The sequence below is a fragment of the Apaloderma vittatum genome, unplaced genomic scaffold (genome assembly GCF_000703405.1).
Source record: "Apaloderma vittatum isolate BGI_N311 unplaced genomic scaffold, ASM70340v1 scaffold6618, whole genome shotgun sequence".
Lineage (NCBI taxonomy): Eukaryota > Metazoa > Chordata > Aves > Trogoniformes > Trogonidae > Apaloderma > Apaloderma vittatum.
In genome coordinates this window covers 22478-40889 of record NW_009732318.1, presented here as the reverse complement: position 1 = coordinate 40889, position 18412 = coordinate 22478, and the positions used below count along the sequence as shown (strand labels likewise).

The window sequence follows — 18412 nt, the reverse complement described above, 5'->3', positions numbered from 1 at the left end:
GCTGAACCCCTCCGGCCATCCTCCTGGTTTCCAGGTGCAAACCCTGTCACTCCTCATGGATTAGGATTCCCTTCTGCTTCTTCTCATGCTCAGTGGAGGAGAAATGAGCATATTCCAGCTGAGGTGAGTGTGACTTTACGTGAGGTTTGTTTGATTTATAAAGGTTAAAAGCGTGTTAAGTTAGAGAAGAAGAGAATTTTTGCTTGCTTAGACTTTTATCACATTGGACAAAAGACTATGACAGTGTCCTTTTCCTCTGCATATGTTAATTTAGTATTTTTAAATCACATCAAATACTTTGGGTTGGAAGGGGCCTTTAAAGGTCATCTAGTCCAACCCCCTGCAGTGAGCAGGGACATCTTTAACTACATCAGGTTGCTCAGATCCCCATCAAGCCTGACCTTAATTATTTCCAGGGATGGGGCATTTAAATGCTGCTGCTTTTTTTTTTTTTTAAAGGAGCACATCTGGATCTACATTAATTTATCTCTCTTTTTTTGTAGCTTCCACCATCATATGAGCAGGTGATAAAAGAAATCAATCAAGTGCAAGTCAACACAACAAACAACAATAATGCTGCTGCTCCTAGACATACCACTACTTCTGCAACACAAACTGACTTTCCAGAGGAACTAATCAGCCGTTTGCCAGGAAGTAATGTAATAAATAGTGTGCCTACACACTGGGAATCTGCAGGCTATCCAGGTGAGGCTGTTTTAAGTTCCTTGTTGGCAAAAACCTGACTCTGATTCCCAAAGATGTTCTTTATTATTGATCTGTGCAAATTTTAATATAATAACAATTAGATTTCTGTGGATCATTACTGCTGTAAATTTCTGTAAAAGTCCTCTGTTTGCCATTGCATTCATTGCATTCATGCTCAGGCTATAACTTCCTGGAAGTTTTGCTTGATTCAGCCATAAGGGCAATTGCTTTGGGGACAGAGGAGCTCAGATGTCCAATTGGGATAGCAGCAGTGTTAGACGTTCAGACCGAAAAGTGTGCAAACCAAGCTGGGAAAATTACTATACTATTCTTTCATCTAGATGTTGCTTGCACGCCCCTCATGCTGCAGGCTAACAAGTAGTTTTGAACTCACAATGTGTAGATACTATGTATTTCAGTAATCTTCAGCTTCCTCCTAGAGTTTGTATATTTTTTCATTCATCTTTTTAGAAAGGGAACTGCAGTTTCACAGGCAGCACAAGTTCTGAAGAAAAACCATCCTGTTTACCATCCTGATGTCTGACAAAAGAGAACATAAATAAAGTGTTCTGGAATAGATAACTGAAACCTTTTCTTTTCTGTTAGCAGGGCAGAGTCCTCTTAAACCTCCTAGGCCTTCTGCATCTCTCCTGAATAGGTCTCCTTCAGAAAATGAGAATCCCTTAATAGTCTTTGAAATTTCTGAAGGTCAGAGGTGTCAAGAAAATCCCAGTGCTGTGATATGTCCTGTGCCAAAGCCAAGATCAAGAAGCAATCTCAGACCTGTGGTCAAAAATACTGAAAGTAAGCTAGACAATGGAGAAGAAGTGAATCAGTCTACTGCAAAAAGGGAGCAACCTCCAGTTCTGCAGTCACCTCGCTTGGATGATAGCTTAGTAGACAATCACTTGGCAATGGACAGCATGAGTACAGAAAAGAGCCAGAATAGTATTGTTTCAAGGATCAAAGTTTTTGAATCCCAAGGAACTAATGATACCTCAGGATTATTAAAAAAGCCAGAAATTGCCCCTCGTTCATTCCCCCCAAGACCTCTAACTGCAAAGAAGCCGGTCGTAGCTCCAAAGCCAGGGGTAAGCAGAGTTTCAGGAGACTGGGATGCATGGACAGAAAGCAACTCAACACCTTCCAAGGAATTGCAGCCTCAACCTGAAGTAGTTGGGAGCAGTGTTGTAACCAAACCTGAACTGCCAAAGAAGCCAAAACCTGGCCTTGTTAAGAGTAGTAGTAGTGATTTTCTTGACGCAAGGAGTGGATCAGCTGCAGAGAACAGCAATGGACAAAAGAAAGTTCCTGTTCCTGCTCCAAGACCTCTCATTCCTAAAAAGTCGCATTATGCAGAAAATCCTGCCCTTTCTTTGGCCTCGCTAAAACCGATTGCTGCTCCCCCACGGGCTTCCATATCTGCCCCAGAAAAAGCTTTCAAGGCTCTGGGGGAATTGACACCTGCAGCCAACTCCTCAGCACCTGCTTTGCAAAATGCAAAACTAGATGTGGAAGGAGATCTGATCAGTTTTGATGATGACATTTTACCCCTAAGTCCAGCTTGTGTAGTTAAAGACAGCATCAGTTCTGAAGCAGCAGCAGGTAAGAATGCGTTTGTTTAAACTGTCACTGTGGTTGCTCTTTGCAAGTGTATGATCCTGTATCAGTTATATCTGCCTGCCTTGACGGGGTTTATGTGTGTGTGAAATTCTTCGTTTTCTATTATGTCAAGATCGCTGTGAAATTGCTTGGATTTTGAGACTCAGAAGGTTTCAAGGCTATATAAATCTCTGAAGTTGTCTGCTGGATTTATTATGTGATTACCAAAATAATGATAAAAGACTTGATGTTATATGCTAGTTGTCACCTCGAGAATGTATCACAGATCTCTCGGGGAAACTTGGGACACCTTACCTCTCACCGTCTAATCTGACTAATATATTTGAGTGCCTGAAGTTCTGTAGTGGCAACCTAGTCACCTTAGAGAAGGAGAAATGTTTGTTGCATTTAGGAAAACTTGTGGTGAAACATACTGGGATACTCTATCTCACCAGTGCCTACTTATTTTCTCTTCCCTGGCTTTGTGTCTTATCTTGACATACGACTATATGCTTGTTACACAACTTCATTTTTTTCTAATAACTGAAAACAATTATTTCATGTGGACAGATTAATTACTAGAACTCCATCCCTTTCACAAACCTTATTTGTGAATAAGGTCCATTAAGAACTTGGGGTTTGTTTTTTTTTAATGCTGTTTTCCCTGGCTTTGTGTCTTATCTTGACATACGACTATATGCTTGTTACACAACTTCATTTTTTTCTAATAACTGAAAACAATTATTTCATGTGGACAGATTAATTACTAGAACTCCATCCCTTTCACAAACCTTATTTGACTCCATGAAGAACTTGGGGTTTGTTTTTTTTAAATGCTGTTTTGGGTAGTTTAAGTCACAAGTGGGTCTTGGGCTGTCATTAAATGTAATAGCAATAAGTTTTTCCCTCTTAATATTGAAGTATGTCCTGACTTAGTTTACCAGCCCCACTGCAGTCCTGGGAGCGTTCTGCTTTAAAACAGATGGTGCATTGTACAAAATGCTTTCCATTCTCATGGTTAACAGAGGAATTAGTCAGATAATAGTTTCCTGACTTCTTGAGTCACCTGTCCATGATTTTATTCATTCAATTAAATGTCATCTTTGCTGCAACCTCTTCTTATCTACTAAAGAGAAAAAGGTCTGACAGCATTACCACTTCATTATATTGCAAAATTAGGCTTCATTCCAGATTTCTGCAGGCATTTCTGGGCTTAAGATCATATGTTCTATTCTTGATTACTAATGCCATGCTATGTCTTGACAAAGCATCCATAAGAAGAACACTGGCTTTCTGAAAAATGAGGCAACGCAGAGCACTAACACTAGCTATTTCTCATGTTCCCATAGGAACAGCTTAGGATTTGCAAGATGAATCCACAGTAAAATGTTTTGTAAAGGCAGGAGGAGAAGCTCTAATCTTGCTCCCGGTTCCCCAGACCTTCGCATTTCTTACATATTTGTCATTATCATTACTTAGCAAAATGACTTCTTGTTGTTATGGCAACCCTAGGAGAGGAAGAAGGCTTTTTGTGCAGTGGTGTTTGAAACTAAGCGCCGACAGCTTGTTTGTCAAAGAGCAGTGTTACATCAGAGATTACAGCATTCGCAAAACTTAGGGTTTTTCTGATACAGCACAAACGTGTCTGGTACTTAGAATAATGTAAATAGAACTGGACGAATTGATTACTGCTGCTACTGATGCCTGATGCAGAAGTAAGAGGGTGAAGCGTTCAGCTGATGGTGGGGAGGGCACAAAAGTTACAGTGAGCACAGGAGTGAAAAGGTGGAACAGGCAAAACAAATTCAGAATCTCCACAGTAATTTAGTTGACTCAGTTTCCTCTAGCAGAAGGCCACCACTTCCACCATAGTGAAAAATATTTGAATGTTATTTATGTGCTGAGATCAACAGTGTGAGCAATAAACCAGCGCATACTTTCACCAGTTTAGCTGTCTGTTTAACTGGTAGTTTAACTACCATAGTTAGCCGCATGATTTTCTCGCAAGTTTACCTCAGGCAATCCCGTGGGTTTCATCAGTGTTTGACAGCATCTCTAGCAGCAGCACAGCTGTTAGTAGAGTGAACTTGTCCTTATCCAAACATTAAGGAGGCTTTCTGTTGGTTGAAGTCTGTGGGAGCTTTGGAAGCTCGACAGCTCTGAGATCCAGAAGTGAACTGTGATAGGACCTTGCATCCAAATCGTGCCTCTGATGCTGACCCAAGGGAAGTGCCAGGAAGGAGAAATCAGGAATGACAAATCTGTAAAAATGCTCCTTTCATCAGCAGCCAAAACTGATGCCAATTTTAAGTTCCATAATTTTGGACTCAAAGGCTAGAGATAATGTTCAAAGCCATTTGTATCCTAATGAAATTACTCCTGTTCAAGTCAGTCATTTAGAATGTGAAGGCATATCTTTTGAACTCTAAATCTTGAGGTGCTAATGCTTTGATGACAGTTGTGATATTTTGGATCATCTGGAGTATTTTTTACATTTCTCTTATAGCTGATAAAAGGGATTTGTGCGGTTCCTGAAGGTTAAAAGTTTCGGTGATCTGTCAAGTGGGGTCTCCTCACTCATCCATTTTTACAAAGGCTTGGAAATGAAATCGCAGTGCAAGTTGAACTGAGTGTAAATTCTATGGCTTCAGAAGATCTGTGATTTTACCTGTAACTTGTATTAGTTGCTATACTAAAGCATAGTGTAGCAGTGTGCCTACTTGCTAAATGTTCTGAGAATGTATGTTTTGGACAAAGAAAATTTAAAGCACACATTTAAATTAAAACCTGGAGGTAATCTTGCTAGAATGTGTTCATTCCTTTTCACATGGGCAGAGTTATTCTCCAGTTATTCTCTCTTTAAAACAGCATATAATTCACTGATTGCTCTATGCCTGATATACCACAACTCAATTTCAACCAAATGCTTTGAAAAATAGTTCAAAGAGCGCCTTACCTTAACAGCAGGAGGCAACTCTCTCTTTGGTATCTTCACTATATTAGTGTATTTCAGTTCTGACATTGACTACTGCATTTCTTAATTGTTTCATCTCTGTGTCTTTATATCTATCTAGTTTATTGCAGTATAAAAGCTCGTTTCTGCCTGCATGCTGAAAAAACCCAACCAAACCAATGCTGCTATCCATTTATATGTATTGTTTCTTCTTGCGGGATGAATGGTAGAATTTATTTGACGTTGTAGTCAATTCAGAAAAAGTGCTGCTTGAGTAACTCCAAATTTGTCTGCTGTGACAATATTGCCCAGCTGCTTGTTTTTAATTGCTTCCTCAGGAAGGAGAAGATAAAAAGAACTGAAATGTTTTGAGCTGGTAGATTAGTCCAGACTTATCTTCACCGTAATGCAGCTTTTCTTAGGGTTCTGCTGTGTTACTTCCCATGGTTCTTGGTGTGGTTCAAGTTACCTGTTTCCTTTTTTCACTTCCTGCCAAAAGTATCATCCCCAGGAAAGAGTTAGCTGTCTCATCCATTTTAATGTGCTATTTGTCTTGAACCCCTGACAAAAAGAGATGTACCTGAAGACGTGCTGCTGTGGGGTGGATAGTGAGGTGTGGGTCTGTGCTCTGCCTTGTTGGCTTTGCTGCAAGGGTGGCAATCTCCAGCAGAAGTGGTCACAAGCATCTAGTAACTCTTCAGGTGCTACAGGTGTTTGCTTAGTGAACGTGAATTGGAGCCTTCAAGGAGCTTGGAAGTGACTGCATTGTTATCACAGGAGAGGGCCTTATATCTAATTGCAGGAAACAAACAGTTACATAATAGATGAGGAGCCCTTTAGATTGTCAAATGCAAATGAACTTTCTTTTGAGTCCCATGTCTGTAAATGCAGCTAAGTGGTAACACACAAGTAATAATTTTCTTAATAATAGCTGTCTTCTCTGATGATTAAACCTCTTTATTTTACAATAACACTTAAATGCAGATATCCTCTGATAATGAAGATTGTCAAAGAAAAATAAAATGCTTATTTTAAAGAAGTGTTTATAGATAGAACTATATTTTCCTTTGCTGAAAGCGTGCGAGATTCTTGCAAGAGGGTAGATAGGCATTTTAAGTAACAGTATAAATGCCCTTCACATTTTCCTTAGAAAGATTTTGTATGCCTTACTGCTTTTCATCACCAGTCCTCTGCTTTGGAGTTTTCTACCTGGCCTGTTTTGGGGCATTTGAATCTCTTGCCAATGAACAAGTGCTCATTCATCTGGCAAGGATGAACAAAACTGTGATTCTTAATCTCCAGGGTAATTTGTGGGTTCATTTCTTTTGTCATCCACTGTATGTCCAAATACCCTCCAGTATCCAATTTTTGAAGTTAGACCAGGTTGTGCAATCAATTTCTAGCAACATGACCTCAAGGCTGACCTGTTCTGGGCAGGAGGTTGCATTAGAGACCTCCTGAAGGCTCTTGCAATCTGAACCATCCTAGTCTTACATCAACTAGCAAAATAGATTAATGATGTAGGAATAGCCTCCAAACTCTCACACAACAGCTCTTGCTGGTATTAGCAGTCCTTCTGTGCCAAGGGCAGTGTAATTACCATCGCCTTCGCCAGTATGGACAAGCTGGCAATGAACCAAATGGTTGTGCTTTTAGATACACACAGCCTGCAAGTGTGGGCATTCCCACAGGGTGGGAGAGAAGTGCCGAAAGCTCGGGAAAGGCCCATTTATATCTGTCTCTGTGTGCAACGTAGCACTGCAGTTTTCCGCCCCATAAATGCTTGTATTGCCATTAAGTGTTACAATAGCTCAGGAAATTTTGCAGAAATTATCTGCTCTCCAGCTTTCTAACAGCGTGGATGAGGCATATCATTGCTCAGTTAAGGCCATCTTGCCCTTTCAACAAATACATTTAAGTTGGATCTTCTGTCGCATCTCTCAGCCTTTTTTTTCCCCCATACTTTCCAGAGAATATTGAACTCTGCATCATTCCTTGACTTTGTGCACTTTTGTCCTGCTGATGGCTAGGCTCCTTCTGCAAACTCCACATGTATCCTGTAAATATCACTCGGTCTTTGGATTGGACTGATTCCTCAAAAACAGTGATCCCTGGCCTTGAGTTGCTTTGCTTTTTGTGGTGATCCATCAGATGTCAGCAGTGAACAGAGAGCAGTGCCTAGAACTTAGGAAAGTAGTTCACTACATTTTCTCTGCTTTGAGTAGCAATACACATTGCCCGATAAATTCTTCCGGTCCTGAAGCCCTCGCATAACTCTTTTTAAAAAATCTTGTTAATGCCTGAGAAGTTTGAAATTTCTGGTCTAGCATCTAGACATAATGTTTCTGAGAGGAAAGAGAATCCTTGAGATAAAACCTCCTGAAATCTGTGTGTGCTTGCTCTGCCATTGTGTGCTTTTGTTAAAACGGCAGGAGCAGGTGCATAAATAAAAGTAATGCTTTGGCAACCACATTGGAAAAACTACTTATATGTAAAGGTTGTTACATAGAAGAGATTTTTACCAGCCCACTCAAGTACCCGTTCAACTAAATATGCCATATCGGGTAAAATACACCTTCTTGGCCTGATGAACTATAAATTTTTGCATGAAGCAGGAACACGGTGTGTTCACAGGCCCTACCAAAACAACTGGGCTAGTTGTGAAAAACCTCTATGCAGACTGGGGAGAAAGAAATCCTAGAGCATTATGATAGCAGATTTGCTTGTCTCTGCTCCAGTTTTAATTCTGGATCAATCTATGTCTACTCCTGAATACTGTATTCCTTTTATTTGAGTGCCCTGATCTACTTCCCTAGTGTTAGGAGAATGCTGAGGAGCCCAAGTTTCACCTGAACTTAGTTTGGGGCTACATCCTGAAAGAACCTGCATCCCATTATCTCTTCTTTTTTTTTTTTTTTTTTTAATTTCCCAGTCTATTAAAAGACAGTTGTGACCAGAGCATGGCAATTTTCCATGCAGAGTGAGCTGCAAACTGGATATTTTGAGAAAAGGTGGTGTAGTCCATATTATTCTCTCTGGGTCAGAAATGCAATTTCTAAGGACAGTGAACTGTTTATTTCGGTGATGAAAAATATTGTGGAAAACTGAGACTGGGAAGATGACTAATGCTGGAATTTAGGTAGGATACCTGTCTTAATGTGTCTATTTATAGTTGTAAATGGGTTGAGATTTAGAATGTCTGAGTGACGTCAGACTTCTGGTTGTAGCATTTCACAGTGTTTCTTGAGCATAGACTCCATTCCTCTTTGGGATGTTACCTGTCAGATTTCTACTGAATCTCCAGCTATATTACTGGAGGTGCTTGTGTTGCAAATTGTCGCCCAAATACGCGTTAAGGATGTTTCCACAAGTGCCAGGGTGGCTTCACAGGGTTAGGTTTTCATAGAACCATTTGTTGGTGAGGTTTGGCTTTATTCTCTGTTTCTGAAAGACCCCAATAACGATACTTTCCTTCCTGAAGACAATGTGTAAGCCTTGTCTTTAGCAGCTGATTTTGTTTGGTTTTTTTAATTAAACATTGAAAGTAGACACAGTTGCATACTTCTGTAATGGCAAGCATCGCAAAGTCAGCATCAAGACCTTTGTACTACATTGTTCTCATGTGTACTGAGAGTACTTCTTGCAGATATTACTGTTCTGTGCTTTTAGCTTGCCACATCTGATTTGTTGGCAGATTCCCCTTATTGCTGCTGAGGTATCTGTTACTGTCTTACTGCCTGTTACTTAAAGACTACCAATAAATATTTCAGAAAGACACCCATTTGTCCTGCTCACGTGCACAGAACCTAGGGTTTGTTCTGTAACATCCCTTTTTTTTTGTTTTAAATAAGGATGGTAAATGAGAGTGTTTGAGCTGTCTCGCCTAAACTGGTAAAAGACATGATACACAGTGTATTTGAATAACACTGCATTCATTTGTCTTTCCTGTGAACAGGCACAGTAGTATATATTATCACATAAACCTTTGAAACAAAAGCTGAAACAAAAAAAGCTTTGAAACAAAAACAGAAAAGTGAGGCTAAGGAAGACACAGGCTCTAAATGTCATTGTAAAAGTTTAATTAAAAAAATAATCAATAGGAGTTTGTTGATATGTGTTATGAAAAATGCCTTGCAGATTAATTTCCTTGAGCTGAAGCTTTAAATGAGTATATTAACATTTCTGTTTTCACACCTCCATGAATTATTCTCAAACGATGCCCAATTGTTGTTAAACAACATAAAAATTTGATATGTTGTCAGTCCCATTGCACAAAGCAGCACAGTCGTTTACTCAGCCAATTTCTGCTGTAAACCCAACACTGGGGAATGGAATAGCACAAACAAGGTAATGAGTTTTAAACTAATTATGAAGTGACAGCAGTATAATTGAACATAAGATAACGAGTGGAAAACTAAGCTTCATCGAGTGGTTTTGTCAGCTTTAGAAATGACTTTTCTCAGACTTAAAAATTACTTCTCAGATTTATTGATTTAGAGACCTCTGCCAACTGTTGAATGGTCGAGAAAACAATTTCTACACATAGCAATGATTAACAGCTGACAAGCAGTGATTTTAAATCTCCCATAAATTTACAAGAATATAGATCTGTGATTATTTTGGATGTTTAAAGCATTTCCACTTGTTCTCATGATGTCTATATTTTTATAAGACGGAGGCTTTAGAAAATTGTTTCCTCACTGTTCATGCAGAACTTCCTTAACCTCTGCAGAACCTTGAGAGGTGCTCTGTGTGCCAGTGTCTGAATGCCACTTGTCACAGGTCTCCCCTTGAACATTGAGCTGTTGAGTACAACCATCCAGCCAATTCCTTATCCACCGAGTGGTCCATCCATCAAATCCATATCTCTCAAATTTAGAGACAAGGGTGTTATGCAGGACAGTGTCAGATGCTTTGCCCTACATTGTGTTATACTATCAAAAATTACCTGTCAGAAGTCATAACTGTGTTACATAATTTTGTAGTGACTTCTAAAGTGTTGAAGATAAAATTTTGTCAAATATAGGGCTCCTACTTTTGTCAGAAGGTGTGGTGGTAGTTTTGCAAAATGGTATGTTTTTATAAAAATCCTGAAGAATTTAAAGAGATGCCCAGCATACTTCCTGTCTGAGACACTGGCACCCCATTAATAACATCTCGTTGAGCTACACATCTAAAAAGGCCACCAGAGGAGATCAAACTCAGTTGCTGGGGCAGTAAATATGTGTCATGAAGAATTTATTGTCCGGAGTGCTTCTCCAGTTTCTACTTTACACATTTACCATATACTGTTAAGTGTTGCCATTTTAGCAGAGTTTTTGGTAATGTCTGAGGAAAAGGTAGCAGCTGTTAACAACAGAGAAGAGTTGGAGATGAAGTATTGCTCTTTGACATGAAGGTGTGCTTGAGAAAGAACCCATTGATTAAGTTTTTATTTGCGTACCAGTATTTCTACAGCTGCTTTCTACATGCACATATGTTCCTGTGACTATTAATAAGAGAGCAGTGCTTCAGTTTATGAAGCACAGAAAACATTGCGCCTGTCTTACTGGTGGAACAATTAGACAGGCTTGTAGAGGAATGAATGATAGAGGCAGGGGCAGAGCTCAGGCACGACTCCCAGTCCTCGGTCTGAATCAATCTCCCCCATGACACCAGGTTTATAATGAACACAATGATGCAGAATCTTCCAGGGACTTAGTTTTTCTACAGCAAAGGCATTGTGCAATCAGGAATATTTAAATGCTTTGTTTTGTTTTGTTTCTGTAGGCATTTTATCTGCTGCAGTGCCGATTGTTTAGCTTTGGCAAGATTTTATTGATTAAAAATTTTTAGTGAATATGTTCACGGCTATGTGTGCATATTAGAACAACTGCTTTGAAAACATTTCCCTAAAGCCATCCTGATTTCAGGTCCCTATTACCAAGCAATGCGGTTCCTCTTGTTCAGTGGCTTATATAATCCCAGAAGGCATCTGGAGCATGTTTATGTTAAGTCAACAGCAGAAGAATGCAGATGTACTGAAAAGATGTGTTATTTGCAAAGAGCTGAGTATGCTCTTTGCATCAGCCTGATTTATATATATTTTCTTTCATGGCTTTTTTGTGTGTGAAATATGAATGTCCTTAGTAACAAAAGCAATACCCAGTGAGATTTGTGTTCAACAAATAAATATTAAATACATTGTTTGGTTTTTCCTTTTAGACCCATTTCAGTTCCTCACCAAAAGTGAACCTGCAAAGGAGCAAACAGCTCAACCAGCTTTAGCCCGGAAACCCACTGTGATCCGAATCCCAGCTAAACCCGGGAAACGTAAGTTCTTCTCCCACATTGTCTGAGAAATCTCTCTCAGAAAACCTTTTTAACTGGGACTTAGTATTTACTAACCGAGTTGCTGTTTACTAGCTACATTAGCTGCCAAAGGAGTCTTGCTTTACAGTTTGACAAGGCAGAGGAGCCAACCGAAGGGCTGTGGTGGGAGGGAGAAATAGCTGGGGGTCATGTCCTCCTCCCCCTGCTTCCCAGCTACCTCGTCTGGCTCACTCCCCTGTACTAAGTTTGATCTCCCTCAAACCTTATGGACCTAATCTGTACCAGAGGTGAAGCAGCGTGGGGGGCAGGGATCTAAAGGCTGGCAGGGAAGAGCTGGAGGAGACCCCTTCAGCAGAAGCAGGCTTGTTTTCTCAGCTAAACCGTATCACTGAGCTGTACCTTTGGTCACGCTGAATTCTGTTCTGACATCAGCTGAGGATATATTCATGCTGCTCCCAAGCTTCCTGAGAGCAGGGCTCCCCACTACTTGTCGATGGAACAACATCAACGTATTAAACTTTGCTTCAAACACACCTCAGTTGGGATGTAAGCATGGTTTTCACGGCTCATATCAAAACATTCCCTTGACCCTTGTTCGGTTTGAGCTCTGTGGCTGTTTAAGCAATAGTGTTGAGGGAATAAGAACAGCATGTGAGAGCTTGGATGCAAAAACCTGTCATGTTCAATTCTGTGTCAAGGTCTTGACTATGGTTTTCTGACAATACCGTATCCCTAACGCCTTCCACCTCTAATCCTTTACAGCTTTACAAATGACGCTGACAGTATTTCAGGGTGGAAATCTATCAGAGAGCCACAAGGTCTTTGTTGATCTTTGTGTGCTGGAGTACATACTTGCTTCTGTTTAGTCTGATATTTTATCTTCAAAGCTAAGGGAGAAATGTCGCGAGATAGCTCTTAAAACTCATATCTCAAAATCATGTTTTACTACACTGAGTATGTGTAAAGCCAACTTGTAGCAGCTAGATGTCCAGGTACTTTTCCCTGAAGGCTTTCTCTCATTGTTTCCCTCCTTCCCTTCTCCTTGTCCCCCCGCCTCCCCAGTGCTAAAATACTAGGTTTTCTTTTCCTCTACATATGTGAAAAATGCAGTAGAAACGATTAAAAATGCAGGGAAGACTGAATATAAAGCTATGAGGAAAAGTCTTTGTTAGTACCTGATCATAAATAAAAGGTTTTTTCAGTTGGAAGAATATGTTTACAAACCACTATAAAGAAGCAAAGACATAATTCTTCTCCACAAAGGAAATTGTAATTTCCATTAAAAAAAAAAAATGACATGAATTTTTTAATTATTATTTTTTCCCCTGAGCTAGACTCCCGTTTTGAGCTTGCAGATAACTGGTCCCTTGCTGCTCTCTAGTGGCAACTGAACTTTCCGTGAGAGATTGCTGGTCATAATGCGCAGAGCTACAATTGTCAGGGGGGTGTGAAGGACTAGCTTTATGGGAGGCTGTGTTTAGAAGATTAATGGGGTGTGGAGGAAGACAAGCAAGTTCCAAGAGAGCAGAGTAGTGTTTTGTCAGATAGAAGCTGCTGCAGAAAAGTAAGCTGTTAAAAGTTAAAAAGTGAGAACAGTACAATTGGGCCAAAGTATAACGTGGATATAGTAGTATTTGCCTTGTTAGACGCCTACATAATCTCAGTCCAAGGGGTCTTTCACCATCGTGTATATGGAGAGAGATTAATTCTGACAGGAACCAGCACAAACCAAAAAAAAAACCAAAACACCCACCCAGCACTACGAAAAAGGCAACAGAACTGGGTGCTTAAGAATATGAGCTCCAGTAAAGCACTCATTTAGCATTAGTATATTTGTTGAGATGTGATTATAAAGGAAGCATTAAACTTCCACTTCAGTCATTACACTTAAAAACTACCGAAAATGACACCTGCCTGCTAGTTCTTGGGTGGTTTTTTTCCTTCCTTTATTTCCTTTAATTTTGGTCTTAGAAAGAGTAAAGGTGAGGAAATTACGCCATCTGTGTATATATCAAGATTTGAAGTGGTATGAATAAATAAATCTCTCATGCTTTTTATATGCCAGTAAGGTATGATAAGAGAAGATTTCTCTTGAAACTACTGTCAGGTATTGGTTTTACTTTTCATCTATTTTGCTAGCTTAGAAGAATGAAGAACTTCATTAACTTTTTTTTTCCCCATATTTAGTCACTGCCAAGACAGTAACTGTGACCTGCTCCAAAGAATAAGGAATTTATCATTGAACTGATTCATTTTTAAATATCACATTTTAGGTCATAGTAATGCAACTAAGGTGTCATTCTCCTTCCTATATGTTGTTTCTTTCTTGAGAGTATCTTTCATGAAATGAGCAACTGAAAGCTTTTATTTGGATAGAATCTCTCCGCCTTTTTTGTCAGCAGTCTATAAATGTCCAGGCTGTCTACGTGTATTTTTACATAACTCCAAGACTGGCTGGAAGTTAGAAACACTAAAGCGTCTGAAGTTCTTTGTATGAAATTAATTTTCTCACTCTACAAATACGTCGTAGAACGGATGGCAAGGCTGCCATATATAAAGTCAAAATGATAGGTAAATATGCTGGCAAAACCTGTCCAAGTCCTTCCCAGGCTTCAACGGTTGAAAGCAAATATTGTATAATTAGCAGGTCTTTGTGTTCTTTATTGAGACTGAGGACATCATCACTCTTCCCTAGTAAGAACTATACTCTTTCCTCTTCCATGTCCTAAATTTGCTTAGGTCCCTTAAAGACTACCAGGGAGCTTCCATCTTTGTTTTCTTTCTGTCGCCCTGAATTTTGTAGCAGGCAACGGTTTCTTTTCTTGCCTTTACCTTTCTGGAGATTCTTCCATCCAAGTCTCCTGATCTTTCAGGGTTACTTGAAATAACCCTCAGCTGTTTTCCAGCCTGAAGGATATTCCAGGAGCTGACAGCTGAAAAAAGGGAGCCAGTTTAGAAATGTGCCTGAGAGATGGTGATGGTGTTTCAGAGTATCCAGTAATGAGTCTGACATTCCCAGGGGTAGAAACTCTTCTACTCGTCTAATATTATATCAACAAGTATTGCAGCTGAAACCCTAGAATAACTTGCTGGTGTCCTGAGAGTAAAGTGAAGATCTGTTATACAGGATGGGAAGCACTCCTGAAGTCGGCTCAGAGTTGCACTGTCCCCTTCACATCCCTTTTCTCTTCGCTAGTCTTTACGTGGTCTTGCGCATTTGGCTGCTCTGGCTTTGAGGAAGGAGGTTGCGTTCACAAAAAAAAAATAAAAATCCCCCAAACCAACGCGGATTCCCTTACCTATATTTGGCCCCTGTAGAGAAGCTATTAATTAGACTTTCATGTGGGAACTTTTGGGTTTTTACAGCTTTAAATGAAATCCCGCATAGCCCTCCACCGCTTCCCGCTGAAAAGCCTATTGGGAACGCCTCCGATATCAAAGTGGGAAAACCCAGCAGTGGTGACCTAGTAAAAAAAGTGGTAAGTTAGAACTGTTCTCCTGTATTACAACTTCATCTGCTTTGCTTAACAGATCTCTTGTGACTCTCAAGCATTTGTAAATAAGGTATTTGAAGGACCAAAGGATGAAAAGGACTACTCAAAAATACAAGGCTTTTTTCTTTTAATTGCACTCTCTAATTTAATTAGGCAATTTAGACTGCTGTCAGTTCTGTAAAGCAGCTTCTTGTTTTTACTAAACTTTGATCACATCTGTCTTCATTTTTCTGTGTTTGGCAGCTGGAGTCGGGATATTCTACAATTTAGTTTAAAAAGCACTGTAAAGTTTTTCGAAGTCTTACGAGATTTAACTAGTGAAATATTGTCAAAGTCCTTTAGAAATGTATTTTTTTACCTTCTTACACACAGTACCTTTGGGTGTCTGTGCTAATTTCCAGGCAGAGGAAACTTTTCTGTAGGTAAATCAAGCTTCCTTTTTACAGCTCTTTCCTTCTAGTTGTTTTCTACTGGTCCTGTCAGAGTCTGAGAAAAACCAATCTATTTTGGAAAGTAAGGCTCTACTCCTTGTTCCTGAACACATAGTAATGGTAGACTTTGTAGCTGTGTGTCCTGTATGTCCTTTGACATGGATTTAAAAAAGGAAATTTAAATAAACTAGAAGATGACAGTAGAATTTCTAAATATCGAGTGCTGTGATGGCACGAATGGCAGACAATCTTGTGGAAACCACAGGCAGTAAAAAGGATCAAATCAAATCAAAAGCCCCCTCTAGATGGACAGCTGCCAACAAATGTTTTTGTGGCTACCTCTGCTAATAGGATAAAGGATTTTTTAAATGTCTTGATTGAAGAGGCTATTCATAGAGGCCCCATCTTTTCTGGATAATGCTGAAAAAATAATTTCCAACACAGGATGTAAAATGACATTTTATACAATGCAAGCCCAAAACTTCTACAGTGTGATCCAGGTTATTGTGACAGATTTCAGAGGATGTTTTTTAAGAAAAAGACTGCCTCAAATGCACTGAAACATTTAAGTCTTCTCTTTGGAAAGATAAGAACTTCTGTGCTTCTAAAGCTAGTATAGTCAGTGGAAGTGATTAACTAGCAACAGTGAAAATTGTTGACCATAAGCAGTAGTTGGCACAGATATCTTTTCAAACAGAAGAGGAAAATTTTTGGTATGTGGATAACTTCCCCATCTGAAAGTGGCAGGTTATCTTCTTTCTAATCAGGATCGCTTAATTGGGGGCTTAATCAAGGGTCAGTATTTTGTCACAAAATACATACAGGTATTTTCTAGGTGGGAAAAATCACAGAAATTGTTTACTGGTTTCAAGCGTATGTATCCCTAATTAAGTAAAAAGACTATTCAGACCTGTTTAAAATGACTCGTTCGAAAAGGATACTTTTGAACCCAGATTTAGCACTCGCATTTCCCATGCTGTGCCACAAGCCGCTGTGCTCGTTCCGCAGAGCTTGGCAGTGCTTTCTGGCTCTGGCGTGAAAGTGAACAAGCAGGAGGCAGAAAAGATGGTGACTTGTTAACCCACTACTGTGGTCCGAGCCCCTCAGACAGGGCACACGTTCCCCTCTGCAAACCCTGCCATGGGGTAGTAAATAATCTCTGGCAGGGCCAGGATGGGCAGCTGGTGATGACTTAATCTGCCAAAACCAAGATTCACCAGAATTTATGTGTCAGACCTCTAGGAAACGTAGTTATGTGCCTTCTTTGGTGAGAGCCAATGTTTTTTTTGCAAGAGATGCTGTCCTGTGCAAGTTGCTTCAATGTCATGTTTTCTTTTTCAGGCCTGTCCAAGTTAAATCAAAATTGATAATGTCCTACAGCAGTTGGAATCCTATGGGCAGTGAAATTGTACCTTTCTGTGACTCTCCTGAATTAGGCTCTTGAGCCCTGCCTCACATATAGTAGGTAAAGAGGGCTGGGCCATACCTAATGCACAATTTAAGCTGTGATTCAAGTAGTCAGCCAGGTTATTTACATCTCCCTCTGTGTCCAACAAGACTTCAGAATACTTGGACAGATCATAGTAGTTATTAATTTGTTCCCAGACCTCCTGAAACTCTTGTTATTCCTGTCTGGATATATCACTGTATCCTATAGGATATAATTTAATATAAGAAATGTGTCATTTAAATAAGATTACTTTTGTTTCTTAGGCTTAAAGAAATGGCTTTTTTTCTTTTGAATCTTTGTAGGAGTCGGATCGTTCAGAACAGGGTGAAGGGCCTCAGGTAGAACTTGTACTACCCCCAAGGTAAGTGCAATTCTTTGGTGACTCACTTAAAAGTCGTGTTTCTGAATTAGTTTGCTTCAGTGTCGACATTACCAACTCGAGTCCAAGCTCAGCAGGGTTGGTTAGGTAGTATGCTCGCTAATAAATAGGCAGGAGCAAGTTGCCAGCTGATTAATGCTTGTTTGTACGTTATCGATATGAGCAGGGAGATTATAGGAGGACAGCTGTTTGGCTCTTCAGCTAATATACAGTGGCTGCTGACAGTCATTCCTTTCTGCATCTTTAACCTTTTCACCCACAGCTGAACGTCGAACATCCCTTTTTGCATGCTGCTGACCTTTTGATCAACGGCACTTGCACTTGTGGCTGGGTTTGGGTGTTGAAGGAATGGAGGTGGCAGATGCTGACACCCTGAAAAGGGCAGATGCTGGGCCAGCACCTTCCCGGAAGTGTTGTCTTGGTTGTACAGTTCACTTCAGACCAAAAGTGGCCGTGAAGGTGCAGAATTAATGAAATAAGGTCTGTAGAGGTGAAAGTAGCTGGACCAGCCTTGAACTCTGGTCTGCTAAATGTCAGAGACAACCTGGCTGGAGGTAGCCATTAGCTGTGGGTTTAAACACGAGAGTTGGTGCTGTTGTGTCAGGACAAGAGAATCTTTCCATTATTAAACTCAGTCTACCAATGACAATAAGTATTAATTAACAGGAAAGAATGTGGTTGTCCCTGCAAGGGAACACCTCATTATTGCCTCTTATGGGCTTGTTCCGTTTGGGCTTGTTCTGTTTGGCATAAACAGCATTCCTGTCTCTGGAACTGCAGTAAATGTCTTGTCCTTTCACTCTTCTGCTCAAATGGATTTTTTAAAAAAAAAATTAGGTATGCAGTATAATTCTCTGAATTGCTTGATAGGGTTGTCTTGTTTAGTTAAGTTGCCTTACAAAACTATGTGTTGGGTTTGTTTCCAGATTTAATGCAGTCTAGCTTGGAATTTCCTATTTTGTTAATATTAAAAATGCTTAGTTTAGGATGAGGGCAAGAAGGGGAAAGGTGGAAGTTGAACAGAAGGGGAAATTTCATTTTGATTTAAAAAATAGTTCATACTCAAGTAGTCATAGAGAACTCTTA

The 18412-nt window shown here is 39.9% G+C and overlaps 1 protein-coding gene across 1 annotated transcript in view; it reads left to right on the top strand.

The window, feature by feature from the left end:
* Positions 1–1619: 1619 nt before the first annotated feature.
* The window catches only part of SH3D19 (SH3 domain containing 19), a 28651-nt gene continuing 11858 nt past the window's right edge, over positions 1620–18412 (top strand). Inside the window, exons 1-4 of the mRNA XM_009875472.1 lie at positions 1620–2310; positions 11465–11572; positions 14939–15051; positions 17250–17308. Coding sequence (XP_009873774.1) covers positions 1620–2310; positions 11465–11572; positions 14939–15051; positions 17250–17308 — 971 coding nt within the window. The remainder of the gene's footprint in view (positions 2311–11464; positions 11573–14938; positions 15052–17249; positions 17309–18412) is intronic.